At 31.7% G+C, this 19858-nt stretch overlaps 1 protein-coding gene across 3 annotated transcripts; it reads left to right on the top strand.

Moving 5' to 3' along the window:
- Positions 1 to 386: 386 nt before the first annotated feature.
- LOC143047815 (protein henna-like) lies at positions 387 to 18312 on the top strand. 3 transcript variants are annotated; one of them, XM_076221093.1, is made up of 13 exons: positions 387 to 547; positions 9087 to 9209; positions 9537 to 9714; positions 10112 to 10200; positions 11823 to 11890; positions 12269 to 12319; positions 12957 to 13102; positions 13937 to 14072; positions 14835 to 14961; positions 15445 to 15540; positions 15864 to 15997; positions 16512 to 16627; positions 17032 to 18312. In XM_076221093.1, the coding sequence occupies exons 1-13, from the start codon at positions 464 to 466 to the stop codon at positions 17088 to 17090; spliced, it is 1407 nt and encodes a 468-aa protein (XP_076077208.1). In that variant the 5' UTR covers positions 387 to 463; the 3' UTR covers positions 17091 to 18312. The 3 variants fall into 3 exon arrangements, with proteins under 3 accessions (XP_076077208.1, XP_076077210.1, XP_076077211.1); XM_076221095.1 differs by lacking the exon at positions 387 to 547 and adding an exon at positions 2034 to 2148; XM_076221096.1 differs by lacking the exon at positions 387 to 547 and adding an exon at positions 6928 to 6972.
- The last annotated feature ends 1546 nt before the right edge of the window (positions 18313 to 19858 follow it).

The raw sequence follows: 19858 nt of genomic DNA, 5'->3' as shown, positions 1-19858 counted from the left end.
CCCTCATTTAGGGAATAAAATTCTTATTCTCAATTATTATTTGTCTTATTCTTATTCTTATTCATGTTTACCTAAATTGCAAGATCTCTAAACTGCGGGCGTTTTCTTTCAAAATTAAAGTTCTTTATAATATATGATATTGATTACAATTGCTCATTTAACTGTTTTGTCTTGCAGTTAATTTCTATTGTACTTTGTTTTGATTAAGGATCTTTCCAATCCATGCCCATAACTTAATATTGTCTATATCTATGTAAGCCTGTCTGTATTTACGTTTAATAGGCTTATCACAAATGGAACAAAGGTGTGTCAGGTTTAACCAATGAAATCATTTGTTTTCATGTTTAAACCAATAATATTATTTATTCCGTTTACAGCAATGTGAAGGTCGTGTCTTTTACGGTAAACTCGCCAACTGTAAAAGTAAATACGGGCAGCATATTTGCATTAAATAAATCTAATCATGGACAATGGAATCAGTTCTAAGGTCGGTAACGGTCCGACCCCCGAGAAACGACAGAAGATTGAGAATGGAACGGGATCTGGGGTAAGCGTAATTAGTTTTTATAATTAATATCTGTATGGAAAGTTTTGGAAATACAATTTGATAAGCATAATGATATTGAATGCCCTTCAATATGTTCCATGGTATAAACTATAGTCCCTTCAACATATTTATTCAGAAACTAATCGCAAAATTTGTAAATATATATGGATGACATATATTTTTTTATTGATTTCACAAAGAGAAGACCCAAGGTTGTGATTGATTTCCTATAACCATAACAAATGCAATTTATATTTAACAGATACCGTGACCCAATATTTTATAATGAATAAAGCGTCCTGACTTTGTTAACCATGTGGAACAGCCGTTTTTTTGTTGGTGCACAGGACAAAACCATTATTTGGATTGCATAAGTCTTCTTTTTTTTAACCAATTTCGCCTACAACAACGATTCATTATATTTTGACATGTTCTCCAGTATAAAATTCCCTTTTTGTTTATAAATGTGTCAGTTCATTCAGTTTAAGTGTTTGTATATAAATTGTATGTAATTTGTCATTTTACAGGTTTAATCATTTCCTTTAAACAAATCCGCGTTTATAAATAAGTATATTGACTTATTGAATTACAAATATAACGTTTGACCTAAAGTTTTACAATGAATCCCATGATGTTCATAATGGTATGCTATTTTCTATTTTCTTAATGTAATACCCTCTTGAGCATTTAAGAGTTAGCGGTCATCTCTTGTGGTCATTTCTCGACACCCCAAAAAAAAGTTTCTCATACAAGGAAAGGGGAGAAACAGTGTGCTCATGAACAAATCCCGCTTATTTGTAATCAACTTTTCCCTTTTCTCCCTTCTTGTTTTCAATTCAACCTTTTTAAGCCCTATATCCTGCATTATAAAAAAAGTGCCATTCCTATCATACAAATAAAAAGGGGGGTTCAATTACTTACCAGGTAGTATATATGTATTGTTGTATTGATGTTTACAAATAACTGTGACGCTCTTGTGGGAAATAAGGATCCAATATATGCAGTTTCGAATAAAAAGAATAATCTATCTGAGGACACGAATGACACCCCCCTTTTTAATCTTGCCTATGATACTATAAAATAGAAGATGTGGTATGATTACCAATGAGACCAAAAATTAACAACTATTATGTGAAAATACTTTTGGGACTTAGATTAAATGCATTAAATTAAACTAAAGGAGACGTTGCTGTTTTTAATTTTATAACCATTTACTCTAAAAATCCAACTAGTAAACATCTGTCCAATAAAAATATGCAGATTTCAAACTTGCATCCTTTTCTTTTTATTTCTTTGACCTCTTTGGTATACTAATTGAATGGGGGTCGGCAGGTGTATACAACAGTGATGCAATTATAAAGGAAAATGATGAAATACAAGTAACTATACATTTCATTGTCGATCAAAAATGTCAACCGTATATAAACCGATGATTGAAGGTTTTTCGGATATGGTATAAATGCATTCGAAATATACATGCAATACTAAAATTAGACGGACCCAGGCACAGCTGGCGAGTTTAGAGTTCTATCCATATTGGATATTAAGCGTTAATTTATTTTATTATAAATATGGAAGGATTTATGTTTTATTGTATTCAGGTCAGTTTAATGTTTTACACTAATGCCCTTGCTCAATATGTAGTGGATAAATAAACGTTTTTTGTAATCGCTATATAAGACTTTTTAATCGGCCTAATCTTTGTTTACATTTTATTTTTGATGAACGATTGCAATATTATTCAATTGAAATTGTCAATTCAGCTAAATAGCTTTGATAACATTGATCATTATCTGACTTTACGCAGTCATTATAGTGACCTACGCCTACGCAATGGTGCTGTTTGGTTGAGCAAAGACATATATATCTCTGATTTGAGATAAAAGTATTCAAAACTTTGTAATAATCGTGTAGTTCATGTCAGTATTTTTTTCGGAAAGTTCGGAAAATTTTGTCTTGATAGAAGCTTTTTGGTGGCTGAATATATTAATAGAACTTGCACAATTGTGGATGTTTGCAAAATATAGTTGAAATTCATTTTGTAGCTGGACACACGGACACAACGCGACAAATTATAAATATTGAATATAATAATTCAGTTTAAAGGATTAATTTAATACAAATGACCGTGTTCTAACGCTAAATAACACAAATGTAAATTTCAATCAGATAAAATTTTCTTAAACGCAAATTATACTGAAAATTCGTATTTGCAATGCGCATAGGCACTGCACACATCCATTTAGAACATCAATATAATGTTATTTAATATAATTCAAATTATTCTTGTGTAATGATGTGCGTTATTCAAGAAATAGAGTCAATTAATCGTCTATACCCGAATGTGAAGTTTGTTAAAGGACAAAATTCTTTGGACACAAAATGCATCTTTACTAAAATTGAGAATGGAAATGGGGAATGTGTCAAAGAGACAACAACCCGACCAAATAAAAAACAACAGCAGAGGGTCACCAACAGGTCTTCAATGTAGCGAGAAATTCCCGCACCCGGAGGCGTCCTTCAGCTAGCCCCTAAACAAATATATACTAGTCCAGTGATAATGAACGCCATACTAATTTCCAAATTGTACACAAGAAACTAAAATTAAAATAATACAAGACTAACAAAGGCCAGAGGCTCCTGACTTGGGACAGGCGCAAAAATGCGGCGGGGTTAAACATGTTTTGAGATCTCAACCCTCCCCCTATACCTCTAACCAATGAAGAAAAGTAAACGCATAACAATACGCACATTAAAATTCAGTTCAAGAGAAGTCCAAGTCTGATGTCAGAAGATGTAATCAAAGAAAATAAACAAAATGACAATAATACATAAATAACAACAGACTACTAGCAGTTAACGGACATGCCAGCTCCAGACTTCAATTAAACTGACTGAAAGATTATGATTTCATCATATGAACATCAGGCACAATCCTTTCCGTTAGGGGTTTAGTATCATACCATCATAACATATATGAGAAGAACATAACCCGTGTCATGCCAACAACTGTTTTTAGAATAAATGTGTTTAGTTCCGATGCAAAGACCTTATCAGTGACTCAATATTAACGCCAAAATATGCAATCTTTAATGACTTGACAACAATATCGTAATTATATCCCTTCTTAATAAGTCTATTCAAAGGTTTTGTAAGTTTCTGAGGTGAATACTGACACCTTTGTGCTTTTATATTAATATTTCCATAAAAAATTGGATGTGAAATACCTGAACGTATTAGAAGTCTGCATGTTGAGCTATATTTACGAATGATGTCTTTATACCGATGATAAAATTTAGTAAATGTTTTGACTAGTTTGTGATATCGAAAACCCTGGTGTAATAATTTTTCAGTAATACATAAATTTCTCTCGTTAAAATCTAAAACATTGTTACATACACGAGCGAATCGTACAAGTTGAGATATATAAACACCGTAAGATGGCGACAAGGGAACGTCACCATCTAAAAACGGATAATTAACGATAGGAAATGAAAAATCATCCCTTTTATCATAAATTTTAGTATTCAGCTTTCCATTAGTGATATAGATATCAAGATCGAGAAAAGGGCAGTGGTCATTGTTAGTATTAGCTTTATTTAAAGTAAGTTCAACAGGATAAATTTCATTAATATACATACTGAAGTCGTCATTATTGAGAGCCAAAATATCATCCAAATATCTACAAGTATTATTAAATTTGTTTAACAGATGTTGTTTCGATGGGTCTTTGCTTATTTTTGTCATAAATTGTAACTCATAACAATACAAAAACAGGTCCGCAATAAGTGGTGCACAGTTAGTCCCCATTGGAATTCCGATAATCTGACGATATACGGAATCCCCAAAGCGAACAAAAATATTATCTAGTAAAAATTCAAGGGCATATATAGTATCAAAGCATGTCCAATTAACATAGTTTTTTTTGTTTATTGCTACTAAAAAATGACCTAAAAGAGTTTGAACATATATATTCACATTCTGATTTTTTGAATGCCCATTTAATTAGGTGTGTGATTTTTTTCTTAATGAGAATGTGGGGCAATGTGGTATACAGGGTAGAAAAATCAAAACTTTGAACAGTTTAAAATCACCAATATAAGCATGCAATTTATCAAGTACTTCCAACGACTTCGTGACACTCCAAAAGTAATTTATTCCACTATTTTCGAAGGCCTTATTTGAACAATTTATTATCAGGTTTTTAATTGTGCCAAGTGTGCTGGTAAGAAGAATAGACAATTTAGTAGTTGAACAATGGCTTGAAGACGAAATAAATCTATATTTGTAAGGGGTTTTGTGTAGCTTCGGAAGCCAATACATAGTTGGGACTTTCATTGTATTTGGCTCTGCTTGTAAAGCGGTGGCTAAAAGTTTATGTTTGTTACAGATTTCGTTTTCTGAAAATGGAGTCAGTTGGAATGTTGGTGAATTGCTGATTTCCTTTTTCAGAACCTCAATGTAAAATTTACGTCAAACAATAATAATATTATTAGCAGCTTTATCGGCCGGGGCAAAAACAAATTCCTTGGCTAGTTCTTTTAGTTTATGTTTGATACGAGAAATTGGTTTATTGTGGTTATTGTTAATAGTAAAATGTTCTTTAAAATGTTGAATACGTATATCAACTATCTTCATTACTGAATTAAAAAAAGAGTCCAAAGATTTTTTGTCAGCTTTTTCCCGTTTTATCCATTTCTTACAGTAAGTATGGAGTGAGTCGTGGATGATATTACGACACTCATTCCAATTAATAATTAACGGGGGACGATATCTAGGTCCTTTACTGAGGAATGATTTTAACTCTCGGTCTTGAACGATGTTTATTAAATATTTATTGCACAAAAATAGGACATATCTAGTTGGAAACACAGACTGTTTTAAACACTAGCATTAGCAATATACAGACAAATTTGCTGATCTTCTGAATTTGTCTTCGTGAATGGATAATTTACTATTTTAAGTTGCTATTTGCAAAAATAGAAAGAGGGATTACTGTTTGTCTATTTGAACAGTGGCTGTTGTATAATGAATCAATTTGTATGTATTATAATTATTCCTCTCAAGGCGATATATAATCTTTACAGCAACTTTCTGTAGAACATTACGATTTGTCATTATACGTCGCGACACTTTTTATTCATAATTTAACCTAGATCAGAAGAAGTTCAGACGGGTCATTTTTTATAGTCCGAGATTGCTCTGACATCCCACGTCTGGCAAAACAGACGTTGGACTTCAGAGCAATATTGATCTACATTTTTTATGGTTGGATTATAGACAACCATACTGCGCAGTATGTGCGCCTTGTTCTCATATTATGGAAATGTATCTGAGTTTCATAAATTACGGTTTTCAAGTTTTCTTGCATTTAAATTAGGGAATTAATTTAAAAGAGAATTTTAGATTTTTTTATCAATGATAAAAGGTATACATTGTAGGCGAATAGTCGGTTTTTCTGGTGGAAATACAACCAGGGTAATTTGTGTTGGGTTGTCCATATAAATATACAATGTAGCCGTTTAGTCGGTTGTCTCCGGGTGCGGGAGTTTCTTGCTGCATTGAAGACACATTGGTGGCCTTCGGCTGTTGTTTACTCTATGGTCGGGTTGTTGTCTCTTTGACATATACCCCATTTCCATTCTCAATTTAATATATAAAATGTAGCCGTTTAGTCGGGTTTCCAGCTATGTATACAATGTAGCTGTTTTGCTGGTTTCAAATATGTACGCGCTATGTCGTCCAAACCCCAATGTTCGAACGACCGTATCAAGAAATATACTAATATATTATACATTATATTAAAATAATACATGAGCAATTTTTCTTCATTCATAAATAACTTTAATGTATATATTTCATTCAAGAGAAAACATGTGCATGTTTAGATATTTGATCGATATTTCATTCAAGAGAAAACATATGTTCGCATATTATAAAGAAATGAAGAAGTACTTATACTGAGTCCGGATGTTAAAACAAAACATAAATGTAAGAAACATGACTTTAAGAGTATTGGGTTTAGAAAGATTTTGATACGTGGGAACATTTCTACCTCTTAATTGAATACCAAGTATACTTATTAAAACCACATGTATTTTATGCAGAAATCGTTCCTATGGTAAATTTCCTCTGTACTGCGAAACGCGGAAGGGTATACTCACACACTGTATTCAAATGATCTTATTGACACGTATCCCTTATATCTCAAAACTATATAATAAAGAAAACTAAAAACCCAAAATATTAAATAAGCCGACTGTTTAACTTAAACTAGAGAAGGCCAGAGAACACAAAAAGATTGAAAAGCTTAAATAAGAAAGACCACAGCACAGCTATCTTAAGCTTATTTTTGTATTCACAAATAGGACAATACCGTTGATTCATCCTTGAATATGGAAGGATTTATGTTTTATTGTATTCAGGTCAGTTAACGAACGTTTTAAATACTATCACTGTATACATTCAATTTAAAAAGTACAAAAAATCCAACAACAGAAGACATGTAGTCATTTGAAAATTAATTAACAAAGTTCAACAAATTAACGAGGTCCTTCTAAACAACTGGACCTCTTTACCGGTAAATTTTCTACATGGTTGTGCTGACGAATGCAAGTAAGGGTTATAAGTCAGATTCAGTTTCATGTTCACACTTTAGAAGCTTCATTACTTTTTTGTACATTATCTACCTAGAGAACAAGGTCATGACTTCCAATTATTCAAAAATGTTAATGAATCGGGATTCATTGGTAATTCGAGAAACAAGTCCTTAATGAAAAGGTCTCCAGCGAGTGTAGCTACTATTTTGGTACTTTTTGGTAGTATTGTCACTTCTAGATCGAATTTGGGGTAGCCCCTATATGTATAAGATGATGTGGGATGAGTTCCAATGAGACAACTCTCTCATCCAAGTCACAATTTATAAAAGTAAACCATTATAGGTCAATGTATGGTCTTCAACACGAATCCTTGGCTTGTCTGCTATCTACAGTCAAAAACATGCAATGTTGTAATTGTCACTAATGAAACGAACCAATTGTTCGCATGAAAGGATTTTTTTTTAAAGTTCAATAAAAATCGTTGACACACTATGTTGAGCTCTCAAATGGCTCATTTCTACCAAATTACCATATATACATCACTACTACTAAACGAGGAACAAACAGTGGCGGATCTAAAACTTTATGTAAGAGGGTACTGACTGACCTAAGGTAGACCCGCTCCAATCACGTTCAGTGATTCCGTATATTATCAGCCATTTTTCATCCATAAAAAGGGGGCAACACGCCCCTCCCCCTTTTTGAGTCTGCCTATGACAAGTGAATTCTACATCAAAGTTATCGTTTGAATTAATTATGATAATGAAATAACCTTCACAACTCCTTGTCAGATGTTCTCCAAAATATAACTCATCGATAGCTTGGTGTTTTATGTTAGTGCTAATTTCCTAAAGCATGTAGATTAAGGCTTTGGTAGACTTGCTTGTTTTGTTTGTGTAAAAGTTGAATTTGATTATTTGATTGTGTCCAATCAAATAAGATGAATGCAGGTTGAACTTTGCCTAGTTATATTGTTTGCAGAAGTCAATATTAATTACAATGCTAAACAAGCGATAGCCTTTCAAAAAGTGCTAAATTGGACTCTTAGCTGATGAAAATGGAAAGAGCTCTCGCTTTGTAGATTAATTCATTTACTAGAATAGCCACGTGCATCAATCAACAAATTTTACCACACACGTGAGGTCACACGTTATGAACTTGTAGTATCGTTTAACGTTGTTGTTTACTCCAGAAGATTCGTCTATTTATAGATAAAAGTTACCTGTGTAAAATCTTATTGCTAAAATAGAGACGACAAATCCGATACTCTACGGGATTGAAGGACATTTACTTGGTTTGGATTGTCCTAACCAATCAATAAATTTTAATTATTCACGTCTCGTGATATCTTCCAATCAGGTAGTAAGAAAAATTCACGCCCTTAGTGTCCATCGTTCAATTCTTAATTATACAACAAACATTTGCAAGCAAGTGAGGCTTTATCTAGTAAAAAATGTACATGCATTAGGAAATTACCTCTAACCAAAGGTTCTAGCATGCTTTACAGTGCCCTCACTTTTAAGCCTACTGATAAACAAATCAGAGACATTGACAAGCGTTAGATCATAGTAAATGTCGCAATAGGCAATAAACCCAAAATAAATATTTAGGTCATCGGATTTAAAGTTAATAAACACAAATTATATTATTCAATTCTCGGTAAATATTTGTTTTTCTTGGGTGAACAAATAAATAAATATATACTACATTGATTGTTCTCTAATAGACCATTTCTACCAATTGTATATAGACCTATTACCTGACTACTTGGATAGAAACGTGAGGAAACGACTTCAAGATAACCTGATCTACATAGATATTATGAATTACTTATGTCTATTGATACGTGTGCAGAGAACATGTAATTCTGTGAGATACATGCATGAATAAAAACTATAAAAATGAGTATTCATAATAATGCACATTTTGGTTTATTACAGCATTCGTCCGTACAGTACCATGGGTATCTAGATGAAAAACAGGATTACGATGGCAGCTTTAGCTTAATTTTTACATTGCCAGAGAAGGTCGGGGCACTTTGTGGAGCATTGCGAATATTCGAGGTAAGTAGATTAAGTAAAAAGTATATATTCAAAATAAATACTCTTAAAAAAAACTACAAAATACATGTATCACATAAGTACGTATAAGAAAAGACATATAATTAAAAGATAAACGAAAACCTTGGATACTAAACAAGTAGCATTCATAAGAAATACCCTATCGAAGCAGGGAAAAAAAAATAAGTTTGTAATGACCGACATATAAAACTTTAAAAAAAAAAACGTCAAAAAAATACACTTCACAATGCATTAAATAATATGTATATACTTGAAGTTTCCTTCTTATTTCATTGTAACCCGATTAATGTTCGAATATAATTATTTCAGAAACACCGTGTAAACTTACATCATATAGAATCTCGTCCCTCCAAACAAGACAAGGCACTGTATGCTTTCTTCGTATCATGTGACAACAAAACAGGAGGACTAAAAGAAGCCATAAAAGAACTTAAGGAGAAATCTACAACATTTAGTATATTATCCAGAGATTCGGATAAAGATGCTAGTAAGACTTTAGTATTATCTTTTTTTTCAAACAAGTCTTGCATAAGAGTATCAACAAATTTTTAAAATCGTTTCTACCGAAACTTTGCAAACGTAGAGCGCTTTTATTCGCTGGTTTGAAGAAATATACAAAGCTCTTCTGCTTTGTAGAGGCTATAATAAACTGTCTGATTATTCTGTCACTTTGTGTTGTTCACAATTCTCAATTTATAACCATTATATAGTTCTGTTTAAAACCAATATACAGGTGATCTTTAAAAACGGAATTTGTTATATATACTTTCGAGCCAAGGCTGGAAATTTGCGATTTCTCTATAAGTGTCAGCATATATAAATTGTCTGGACACAGTTTGTTTGCCATTTTACATACCCAATAAACATTTTTTTGTTTACCATAGTTCCATGGTTTCCACGAAAGATAGTTGAGCTGGATCGTTTTGCAAACCAGATTTTAAGCTACGGATCAGAGTTGGATTCAGATCACCCTGTAAGTTTAGAAATATAATATTTGTGCTATCTCTTTAAAAGTTTGATATATTTTGATAATAGGTTATTGAAACAATTACATTTGTACTATACATCGATTTCTACCACATAAATTAGCGTACGTAATATGTATTATACGTAGACGTTACGCGCGATGTTCGTACATGTAAGCGTAACACAACGTCGCGAATATTTCATAACGTTCAAACCGAAAATTCGACTGAAACGTTGTTTTTAAGCAAGTGAGACATTCTTGTAAGACTCCGAAAAATCGACGGTGCTTTTTAACTACTTATTGAAAATTGATGTATTTTAGTTTTTTGAAAATTTAAGAAAAATAACAATTTAAAAAATCATAAAATTCTACCATTATTAAGAGCAGTGATAAGCAAACAATTGACGTAAATTTGAATTGAGTTCAGTTTTTCGTCAAAAAATGGCGGTGCGACAAACTCGTAAGCCTTTGAAAAATCGCTCCTTAATTACCATATATCATTTTTCAGGATATTTGTCTTTAAATTCATAAAATTGAGCAAATTAACATTGATGTAATAAATACAAATACTAAACTTTTTTTCATTTTAGATAAATGTTTTTTGATTCTCAAATCTGGAATCCCATTTTTTCCCCCGCGGGACAGATTTGCCCTTGTAGTATGGAACGCGTTATTTTCTATGACGTCAGCACAACGTCATAAGAAATGCATAAAAGACTGATGGAACCATTCTGTTTAATAATGGAAAAAACCGTTTTTCAAAATATTAAATAATTTGACGAAAATCATAGTTTAGTGGTTACAATAAATGAAATATGTTACACGGGACAACCTAAAAATCGCCGTTTTTTTTAAATGAAACTTGTCGCATGCAGCATAAAACATAGTTTCAACAATTATTTTTTTCATTTTTATTTTAAAAATCGTTATTTTTTCAAAATACGTACAATAGCAATGAATATGATATCACGCAAATTATATATTTTGGACTTGCATCTTGCCAACTACTCCGAATTTCCTATGAGGTACGAACATCGCGCGTAACGTCGTACAATGTAGTAGTATACACAGCACGAGCAGGGGCGTAGCTACCCGAGGCACGACAGCACGTGCATCCACGTCGTTTTCACACAAAAAAAACTAACAGAAGAGATGAGTTGGTCAATCGGAATCGGACAGCGTGATGCATGTAACAGTATAATAAATTTATCTTAGACTATTATGATATTTGTTTAACGTTCTTCGACACAAACTTTGTGTAGATAAGATTGAAACAACAGCAGGGGTCCAGTTTATTTGACAACCTTAGTCGAGTTACGGTTGTGGTAATTTTTCATTCTTTCAAAGACTGTACAGGGTGAGTATATTTTCATGGTGCCATGACATTGGATACTCACTTTTACACACATATGTATATATATAATATATGTCGAGTAATGTTAATAACAAATAAAAAACTATACGATTCACAAAAATATAAACTTAATCTTATACGAATTTGAAGCGTATATTTAACGTCGAAAGTTCCCCCTTTGTCTCTCCTTTTGTCTCTGGTTCCTTTCTTTTCAATGATTTACATTTTCCGCAATGGAATTATTACTTTGATGAAATTATTATTTTCTTAACAGGGGTTTACTGACAAAATATACAGAGCAAGACGAAAAGAGTTCGCAGACATAGCATTTAATTACAAACAGTAAGTGAACTTTGTCATTGGTTATGCATGAATAAGCTGTATATGTTATTCAATTAATAATCAAAAAGTAGATGGAACATATATTTACTTCGGCTTTATGGTTGAAAAAATTCGGCATATTTACCATTGTTCCACTATAACAGATGCACAGTTTTGTAAAACCAGGTGGTTTTTTTTTTTGCAAATTTGCATATATACAAATGCCTTTTAAAGATCACAATTTCGTTAATACATCTTAGATAAACAAATAAAAAGTAACTACTTTTAACTATTGGCATTTAACGTCTTATTGCATTAAGATTGAATGATTATTCTTCGTTTATAACTTACCAACTTCGGTTTTATTAAGCAAAGTAAAATAGGTAAATTTTCTTTCAGTGGTCAAGAAATACCAAGGGTTACCTACACGCCGGCCGAAATAAAAACATGGTATGTATGTATCGGTAGAATTTTTTTAAATTGCAGTATGGTTTTTTTAAATACTTTGTTTGTAATGGCTATCTGCATTAGGCTGTGGAGATCGCATATTTCGTATCTTTGACAGGAGCCGATTCCTTGATTTAACAATAATTATTGCCGATTTAAATTATGTTTGCAACATCAAAACAATCACGTCTAAGTCATTATACAATATATCAAACATACTACGCATGCATCGGCATATAAGCACTTTGTTCCAGGATACAATTTTCAAACCCAGATTTTGTCACAGGCAACAAGTGTTTGCAAAACAGACATGCACACACATACGTGATCTAACATTTGTCTTTGCCAATTCTCGACGTTTCTGCAGGGAATATTGTTACTTGCTTGTTGTCTACAGTATCGTTTTCGGTATTTAAGATCAGTCTTCTTAAATCTCACAAAGAATAAACCTATTTTTGGTGCTATTGATTAAGACCTCTGTTTGACTTTGGCAGCCATTCAATCATATTCAGATTCTGTTGCGGCAGCTTGAAGATTACACGACAAAGTCCCTTATTTTTGTTAATTTTATTAGTATTGTAACATTCAAGAAATTATAAAACTTATCATTTCTGTGACATCTGTCTTATTTTGTTTGTAGGGGAACAATCTTCAGAGAATTAACAAAGTTATACCCAACACACGCCTGTCGTGAATTCAACCACATCTTCCCCCTGTTGTGTGATAATTGTGGTTTTAAAGAGGACAATCTACCACAATTACAAGATATTTCAAACTTTTTACAAGGTAATTACCTTTAACAAGTATAATTACTGTAGAAAAATGGTTGAAAAAGAAGATTGATTATTGAACATCAAAGACATCTTCGATCAAAAATAATGAGAACATCTGTTACCGAGAGCAGACAAATAGACACCAATAGTGTTATGTTAGTTCACAGTGCTTAGTGTGTCAATATAAAGCTTATTTACAGCTGATTTACAACATTTAAACACAATGTATTGTAAAAAAGAAAGCCGCTTTCTTTAATCTGCCTTCATCAGAAACGCTGAAACTTAAACACCTGACTGTCAACGATGTAGAAGACTAAAACACGTGCAGAGCGTGCGTGAAGACTAAAGAGAACAAAAGTGACATAAGTTGCTGAATAGTATTTGGATATATCAACGGCGAATTTTGGAAGTTTGTTAAAAATCATGTTAGTACCGAAACACTAACTACGGAGTTGATGATGCACTCGGGAATTAACAGTCCACTAGTAGTGGTACTAACGTAAGAAGACAATTATTACAAATATTTACACATCAGTTTTATTCATACAAACCTTCATATGAAGACATTAGGTTTTCACGCACAATGGCGAGGTTGATACATGCATACATACAATAGCACATGCTCATTTTAAAAAGCAACATGACGTTAACATTTCTATAAAAGTATTAAAGAAACTTTTACTGAGATGGAAAATGTATGTTCAAATCATTTATCGCTACATGTATGACTTATCTTGATAATAATTCTAATATGTAACCCTATGCATGTACAGAATGGTCAAAACAACAAAAGAATCAAAAACTAGTATTTCTCAAAGTTTGTTCAATGAACATTTTTTAACTTTAGACTGCACAGGGTTCAGATTACGGCCTGTTGCTGGATTACTCTCGTCACGTGATTTCCTAGCTGGTCTAGCGTTCCGAGTATTTCATTCTACACAATACATTAGACATGGATCAAAACCAATGTACACCCCAGAACCGTGAGTAGCTAGTATTTAAGATATTTGATTTTGCTTTATTGCATAGACATATGTCATATGCTTTCTTAAGACTTCTGCAATAGTCTCTCAAAGCGATAGCTTTATTAACAAACAACTTTGACAGTAATGCAGTTCTTTTTACTTAGTATCGAATAAATTGAGAGATCTTCAAACAGTGTTGAATCTTAATTTTCTTCAAATAACAATTTTCATTTTCTGTCTGTTTGTTTGTAAACAACACATTGTTTTCGTTATAAAATAGACTAATTATGGTATTACATTACAATTAACACACTTTACCTTGACATATTTGGTGTATTATTGGACATAACTTTTTATGGAGAATTGTGCCAAAAATAGTCATATTAACCTTGTTATTTTATATGACTAACTAACCTTTAATTGTTAACATTGTTGACTGACATACGTTTTTTTGTCACATGTCCTTTTGTATGTGCCTGTACCTAGTTAGAAATATGTCATTGTTTGGTTGTCGTTTGATGCTGTATATCATTTTGTTTTTTGTTCATTGTCATTGTTTTGTACATAAATCAGACTGTAAGTTTTCTCGTTTGAATTGTTTTACATTTGACATTTCGGGGCCTTTTATACCTAACTATACGGTATGGTTTTTTCACATCGTTGAAGGCCGTATGGTGATATAAGCTATAGCTATTAATCTATACCGGTATGTCAATTGTGGAGAGTTGTCTATTTGGCAGTTACCACATCTTCTTAATGTTTGTATTTTTATTTTCATAGAGATATATGCCATGAAGTACTTGGACATGTGCCTTTATTTGCTGATCCCTCATTTGCACAGTTCTCACAAGAAATTGGATTGGCAAGTCTTGGTGCACCAGATGAATACATTCAAAAATTGGCTACGGTTAGTTACAACATATTGTTTTCTTTTACGTTTTGCTTTTTATAGATGCAAACAATATTTTCAACGTTTGTATTATGGGCAAAGGTTGGTTTGACAAGACAATGCTATAATGCATGTACACAGCTTCAATACCCGTATATTCATTCAGTATAGAGCTTATTCGTACATTATAGAGCTGAGAGAACGAGAAACTTTCATTTCTTAAAATATAAGATCGTTAATCATTTACCATGTTTACGTTAAGGTAAAACGCATTTGTGGTCAAGCTCCATCCACTCATTATATAAAATTTTAACTTTTTACTTTTGATTATGACATATGCTTCTATGGAAACGATAGCCATTAACAATTAACTAATTTGGGTGCCTCCACTTCTTCTTAACCACTTTCATTTTTTAATAGCCCTTAGTTTCGTGCATAACAATTTAATATCAAATAAATACCACTGCAACGCATTTATAAATATTTGTATTTTCACTTCAGTGTTACTGGTTTACGGTTGAGTTTGGATTATGCCGACAAAATGGTGAAATAAAAGCTTATGGTGCTGGACTGTTGTCTTCGTTTGGTGAATTACAGGTAAGTTAAATGAATTAATAGTATTTTTGTTGACATTGTTAGAATATGGTTGTAAGAAATATTACATCTCACAATCTAACTTATTCAATCAGTACTTAATTTCTTAATTGCATACAAATAAAAATAAAGAAACATAAATTTGACAATTTCTCTGTCTGTAGATGGTACTCGACATTATAAACTATCAAAATTAATCCTTTATTTTTCTGGAGAACATACTACTCCTGAAGGGGTTCTATAAAAACTAGAACCGAAAAATACCAGCATAGGGCGTCATGCTTATCTATATACATAAAATATTATGTTCCTTGTACTTATTTTAGTATTGTGTTAGTGACAAGCCTGAAACAAGACCATTTGAACCATCAAAGACAGCTGAACAACAATATCCTATTACAGAGTTCCAACCAATTTATTATGTAGCTGATAGCTTTGATTCGGCTAAGGATAAAATGAGGTAATATCAGGAATAACATATAGAAGTGAATATGTATTTATATATATATATCGAACCATTAATGTTTATTAATGTCAACATTCAACATCAAAAGTCAAAATGTAAAATAAATTAGAATAAATAGTTGTCAGTGAGCAATTTTGTACTCTGATTCAAATCATCTTATCTTAAACTATATTTTTTTCTATGAGAACAGTTCTTTAGATACAATTGAAAATTGGTACTGATCATCTGCGTGTAGAACTTTATATAGATAAAAACGTGAGGTCTACATGTAAAACATATCCGCATACGGGCTTAAGTGGCATATAAAATAAAAATAAAATATGTAATTGATATAGTTTTCACATTCATTGCATTTATAATATGTGTTTCTCCAAATTTCGCTATAGTTCTATTGTTATTTGTTAATTTGCAAAATTTGCAATGATTGGAGTGTATTAACAATTTTTAATCATTTTCACTTTAGAGACTCTTCAAAGTGTGCATTTAATAAACATTGTCTGTCTTTCAGGGCATTTGCATCGACCATTCCCAGGCCTTTCAGTGTCAGATACAACCCTTACACACTCTGTGTTGAGGTTATTGACAGCAAAGATCAGATAATTAATCTTACAAAGACAATCAAAGGTAATTTGTTACACAATTATAATTGTAAATAGTAAAAAGAAAAAAAAAGTCAGTATATATGTTACATTATTTAAAAGAATTCTGAAACAAATTCATATCAAAAGTATTACCATGGTCCACACTAACGAAGCACAAACTTTAGTTTTATTTGAATAAAAATCGACAATTTAGTATGTATGTCTAACAGTTTATGATATTGAATCCGTAAAAAATTTCCTTGGAAATGTCAAGATATAGAAATTCCTTCATAATATAAGTTCGAAGTGGAAGAAATATTCTGCAATATTGTTTCCATTGAATAAAAATTACAGTACTTGTTTTTTTAAGGGAAAACGGTATACACAATAACTGGAATAACCAATTTAATATGCATTATACATTTAATTCGTTCTCTTTTTCTACAGGCGATTTATCACTGTTGGAGGATGCTTTGGCAAAGTTGGGAAATAACAAGAAAGCATAATTATCGTATCATTTGGCAGTAAACATCTGACTGCAGATCATACACATGACAAGAACTTGATCTATGTTGGACTTTTGTGTATGCATTGTTGACAAAATGTAAACCTGTATATTGTATAAGGAGACTTAGTTTTCTCCTTATACAATATACAGGTTTACATTGTTCAAATATGTTTTTTTAATATATGTTACTTTGTTGATTTTGTTTTATTTTAATTTTTACACAAAAGGAGAATTTTAACGGTTATTTATGCATTTAACGTTTAATTATTTGATATAATGTTACATTTAAACATTGTATATATTTGTGCATTTTGGTAATGATAGAAATTGATATTTTTAGAAGATTTGAATTCTTGTAGTTATTGTATTTGTGTATGGATTTATATCAACACAACAATGATAAATCTGCTGTTCCTCACTCGCCGGGATTCGAACTCATGTATATATAACATGTATATAATACATAGAAATTTTATTCAAAAGTTTCGATTAGCAAAGAAATTTCGCTCTGAGAAATTGTTTAAAAAATGAAAGATTAAATGTGTGAAATATGTCGAAGTTGTGCTTTATTTTAGTCATTGCAATACAATTAAATGATGACAGTATTAATTCAATATAATGATTTTGTTAACAACATTGTTATCTTAAAATGTGAAGGTTTGTATCAAAAACTCAATAGGGCATATTGTATTGCACAGAGATTATATGATTATAGAAGGTGGGTGTTAGGGCATACGGAATTCAGGATTTGCTTTCGAAATACAAAACTGGGTTGAAGAATTCTTACATTTTAATATTTTTAATTGTTTACACATTATACAGGTTATAGTATACATAATTTAAATGATAAACACTTTGGATACTGGTATCTAGTCATTTTTTTAATTTCATAACATATTTTACTGTTATATTTTGATACATATATGTTGGGTTTTTTAACTGCCAAAATTTCATAAGTTTATCCTTGCTAATTGGCATCGAGAAAGATACTTTAAATACTAACAACATAAATTGCAGAATTTAAATAACTTAGGGTTTAGCTACAAGAGCTTATCATTAGTAGCTTCAAAAGAAAGATCACCAAGTCAACGAGAAACATTTTTGAAAGTATGCTTGTATATTTGATGTAAAAATTGTCCTAAAACCACAGATGTTATTAGAAATTGTTATTTTATTCATGTTTGACGTGTTATTTGTTGACAATAAACAGGTGATATATGTGATGTGTTCATGTCTCCATGTCCATGTATGACAAGAAATTAATTACTTATGTGACACCATATGTATTGTTTGTCTGTAATACATCACTGGATTTTAAATAGGTCAGGTATTCACAGTACAATTACGTTACCCCAAAAAATCATGTGTAATTTGACTGTGTAGATTTCCCTTTGCAATTTCAAAATTTATTCAAAATTTTATTTAATTATTTTTAATTCATCCAATATTCTACAATATAAATTCAAATACTTTTCAATAAAAACTATAATGTTTTTTGTGGAATAACGTTAAATCATAAACATACTGAACTCCCAAGGAAAATTCAAAACGAAAAGTCCCTAATTAAATGTCAAAATCAAAAGCTCAAACACATCTAACGAATGGATATCAACTGTCATATTCCTGACTTGGTACAAGCATTTTCTTTTGTAGAAAATGGTGGATTAAACCTGCATAGTTTTATAGCTAGCTAAACCTCTTAAAATGTTTGCAGACGCTAGGAACCTTCAACAGACTTTGTTTGATCTTGGCGTTGAGTTAAAAAAAAATTAAAAAACGCAATTAGGAATATCAACTTCAACTTTAGCATAATATGAAATAGAACAATAAAACAGCTGTGGTGATTTGACGATAGACGCACCAACGAATAAAGTTGTAAAAGATTGAATTATTTATAAATATTTCCTCAAATGAATACATTTTGATGGGTATATGTAGGACTCTTAAGTGCGGATGGGACGCTAAAGTGCGATGGTGTTCGCTGAAGTGCGATGGTCCGCGAAAGTATAGACAAAAGAAACGTACTTTGATGATGACGTTAACAGTCGTTTGTAAACATGAACAAGAATAAATTAAAATTTTTGTTTCACAACTTTTGAACCAAATGTCCATGACTTAGCCTAATTATTTTAAATCTAACCGTGCTTTGTCGGCTGTGGCAAATGTATATTTTGGTGTTGTTTTTTTTTTGGGGGGGGGGGGGGGGTGATGGAAGAAGGACATGTATCCTTCAGTCAACCATTTTTGCTAAATACTGAATAGTATTCCCATGATAAGTATCCTGTATCCGGCTTCTTTCGGAAGCAAACGGATTTAAATCATTTTATTCATTGTGGTCTTCGTAAAAATACTGTCTATTTTATTGAAAAGTAACGTCAGTAAAATAAAGGTAATTTTTCAAGCGTTAATTATAAATATCGGCTCAAAAATGTTTGTACATTGTAGTCAAATATAGCATGTATTTGTACTTGCTACGAAAAGGGGAAAGCGAAACAAACATTGCATTTTTCTATCGTTTAAATTAAAGCTTATACAAATAAATGTTACTTACACTGTAAGGGAAGATGTTTACATTATACTGTGTGAACAACAAGCTATACTACACCAATTATCAAATACGCCCGAATTGTTAAACAATTATTTACAGGAAATATATTATGTTGGGACACCTAAATTACTTTTTCAGCAATTATTACGTGGTCAGTTTTCTTAAGGAGTAGGTCCAGTAGAAACCCTTTTTGGCCCCGAAATAAAGCAGTTTTACAA

This window comes from Mytilus galloprovincialis, chromosome 10, assembly GCF_965363235.1.
Source record: "Mytilus galloprovincialis chromosome 10, xbMytGall1.hap1.1, whole genome shotgun sequence".
Taxonomy (NCBI): Eukaryota; Metazoa; Mollusca; class Bivalvia; order Mytilida; family Mytilidae; genus Mytilus; species Mytilus galloprovincialis.
This window is presented reverse-complemented; position numbering and strand designations above follow the sequence as displayed.

Coding starts and splice junctions, on each gene's coding strand:
- LOC143047815 (XM_076221093.1), top strand. CDS start 464: ATGGACAATGGAATCAGTTCTAAGGTCGGTAACGGTCCGACCCCCGAG. Junction 12,320..12,956: donor CCGGCCGAAATAAAAACATG/GTATGTATGTAT, acceptor TTTTGTTTGTAG/GGGAACAATCTTCAGAGAAT. Junction 14,962..15,444: donor ACATTCAAAAATTGGCTACG/GTTAGTTACAAC, acceptor TTTTCACTTCAG/TGTTACTGGTTTACGGTTGA.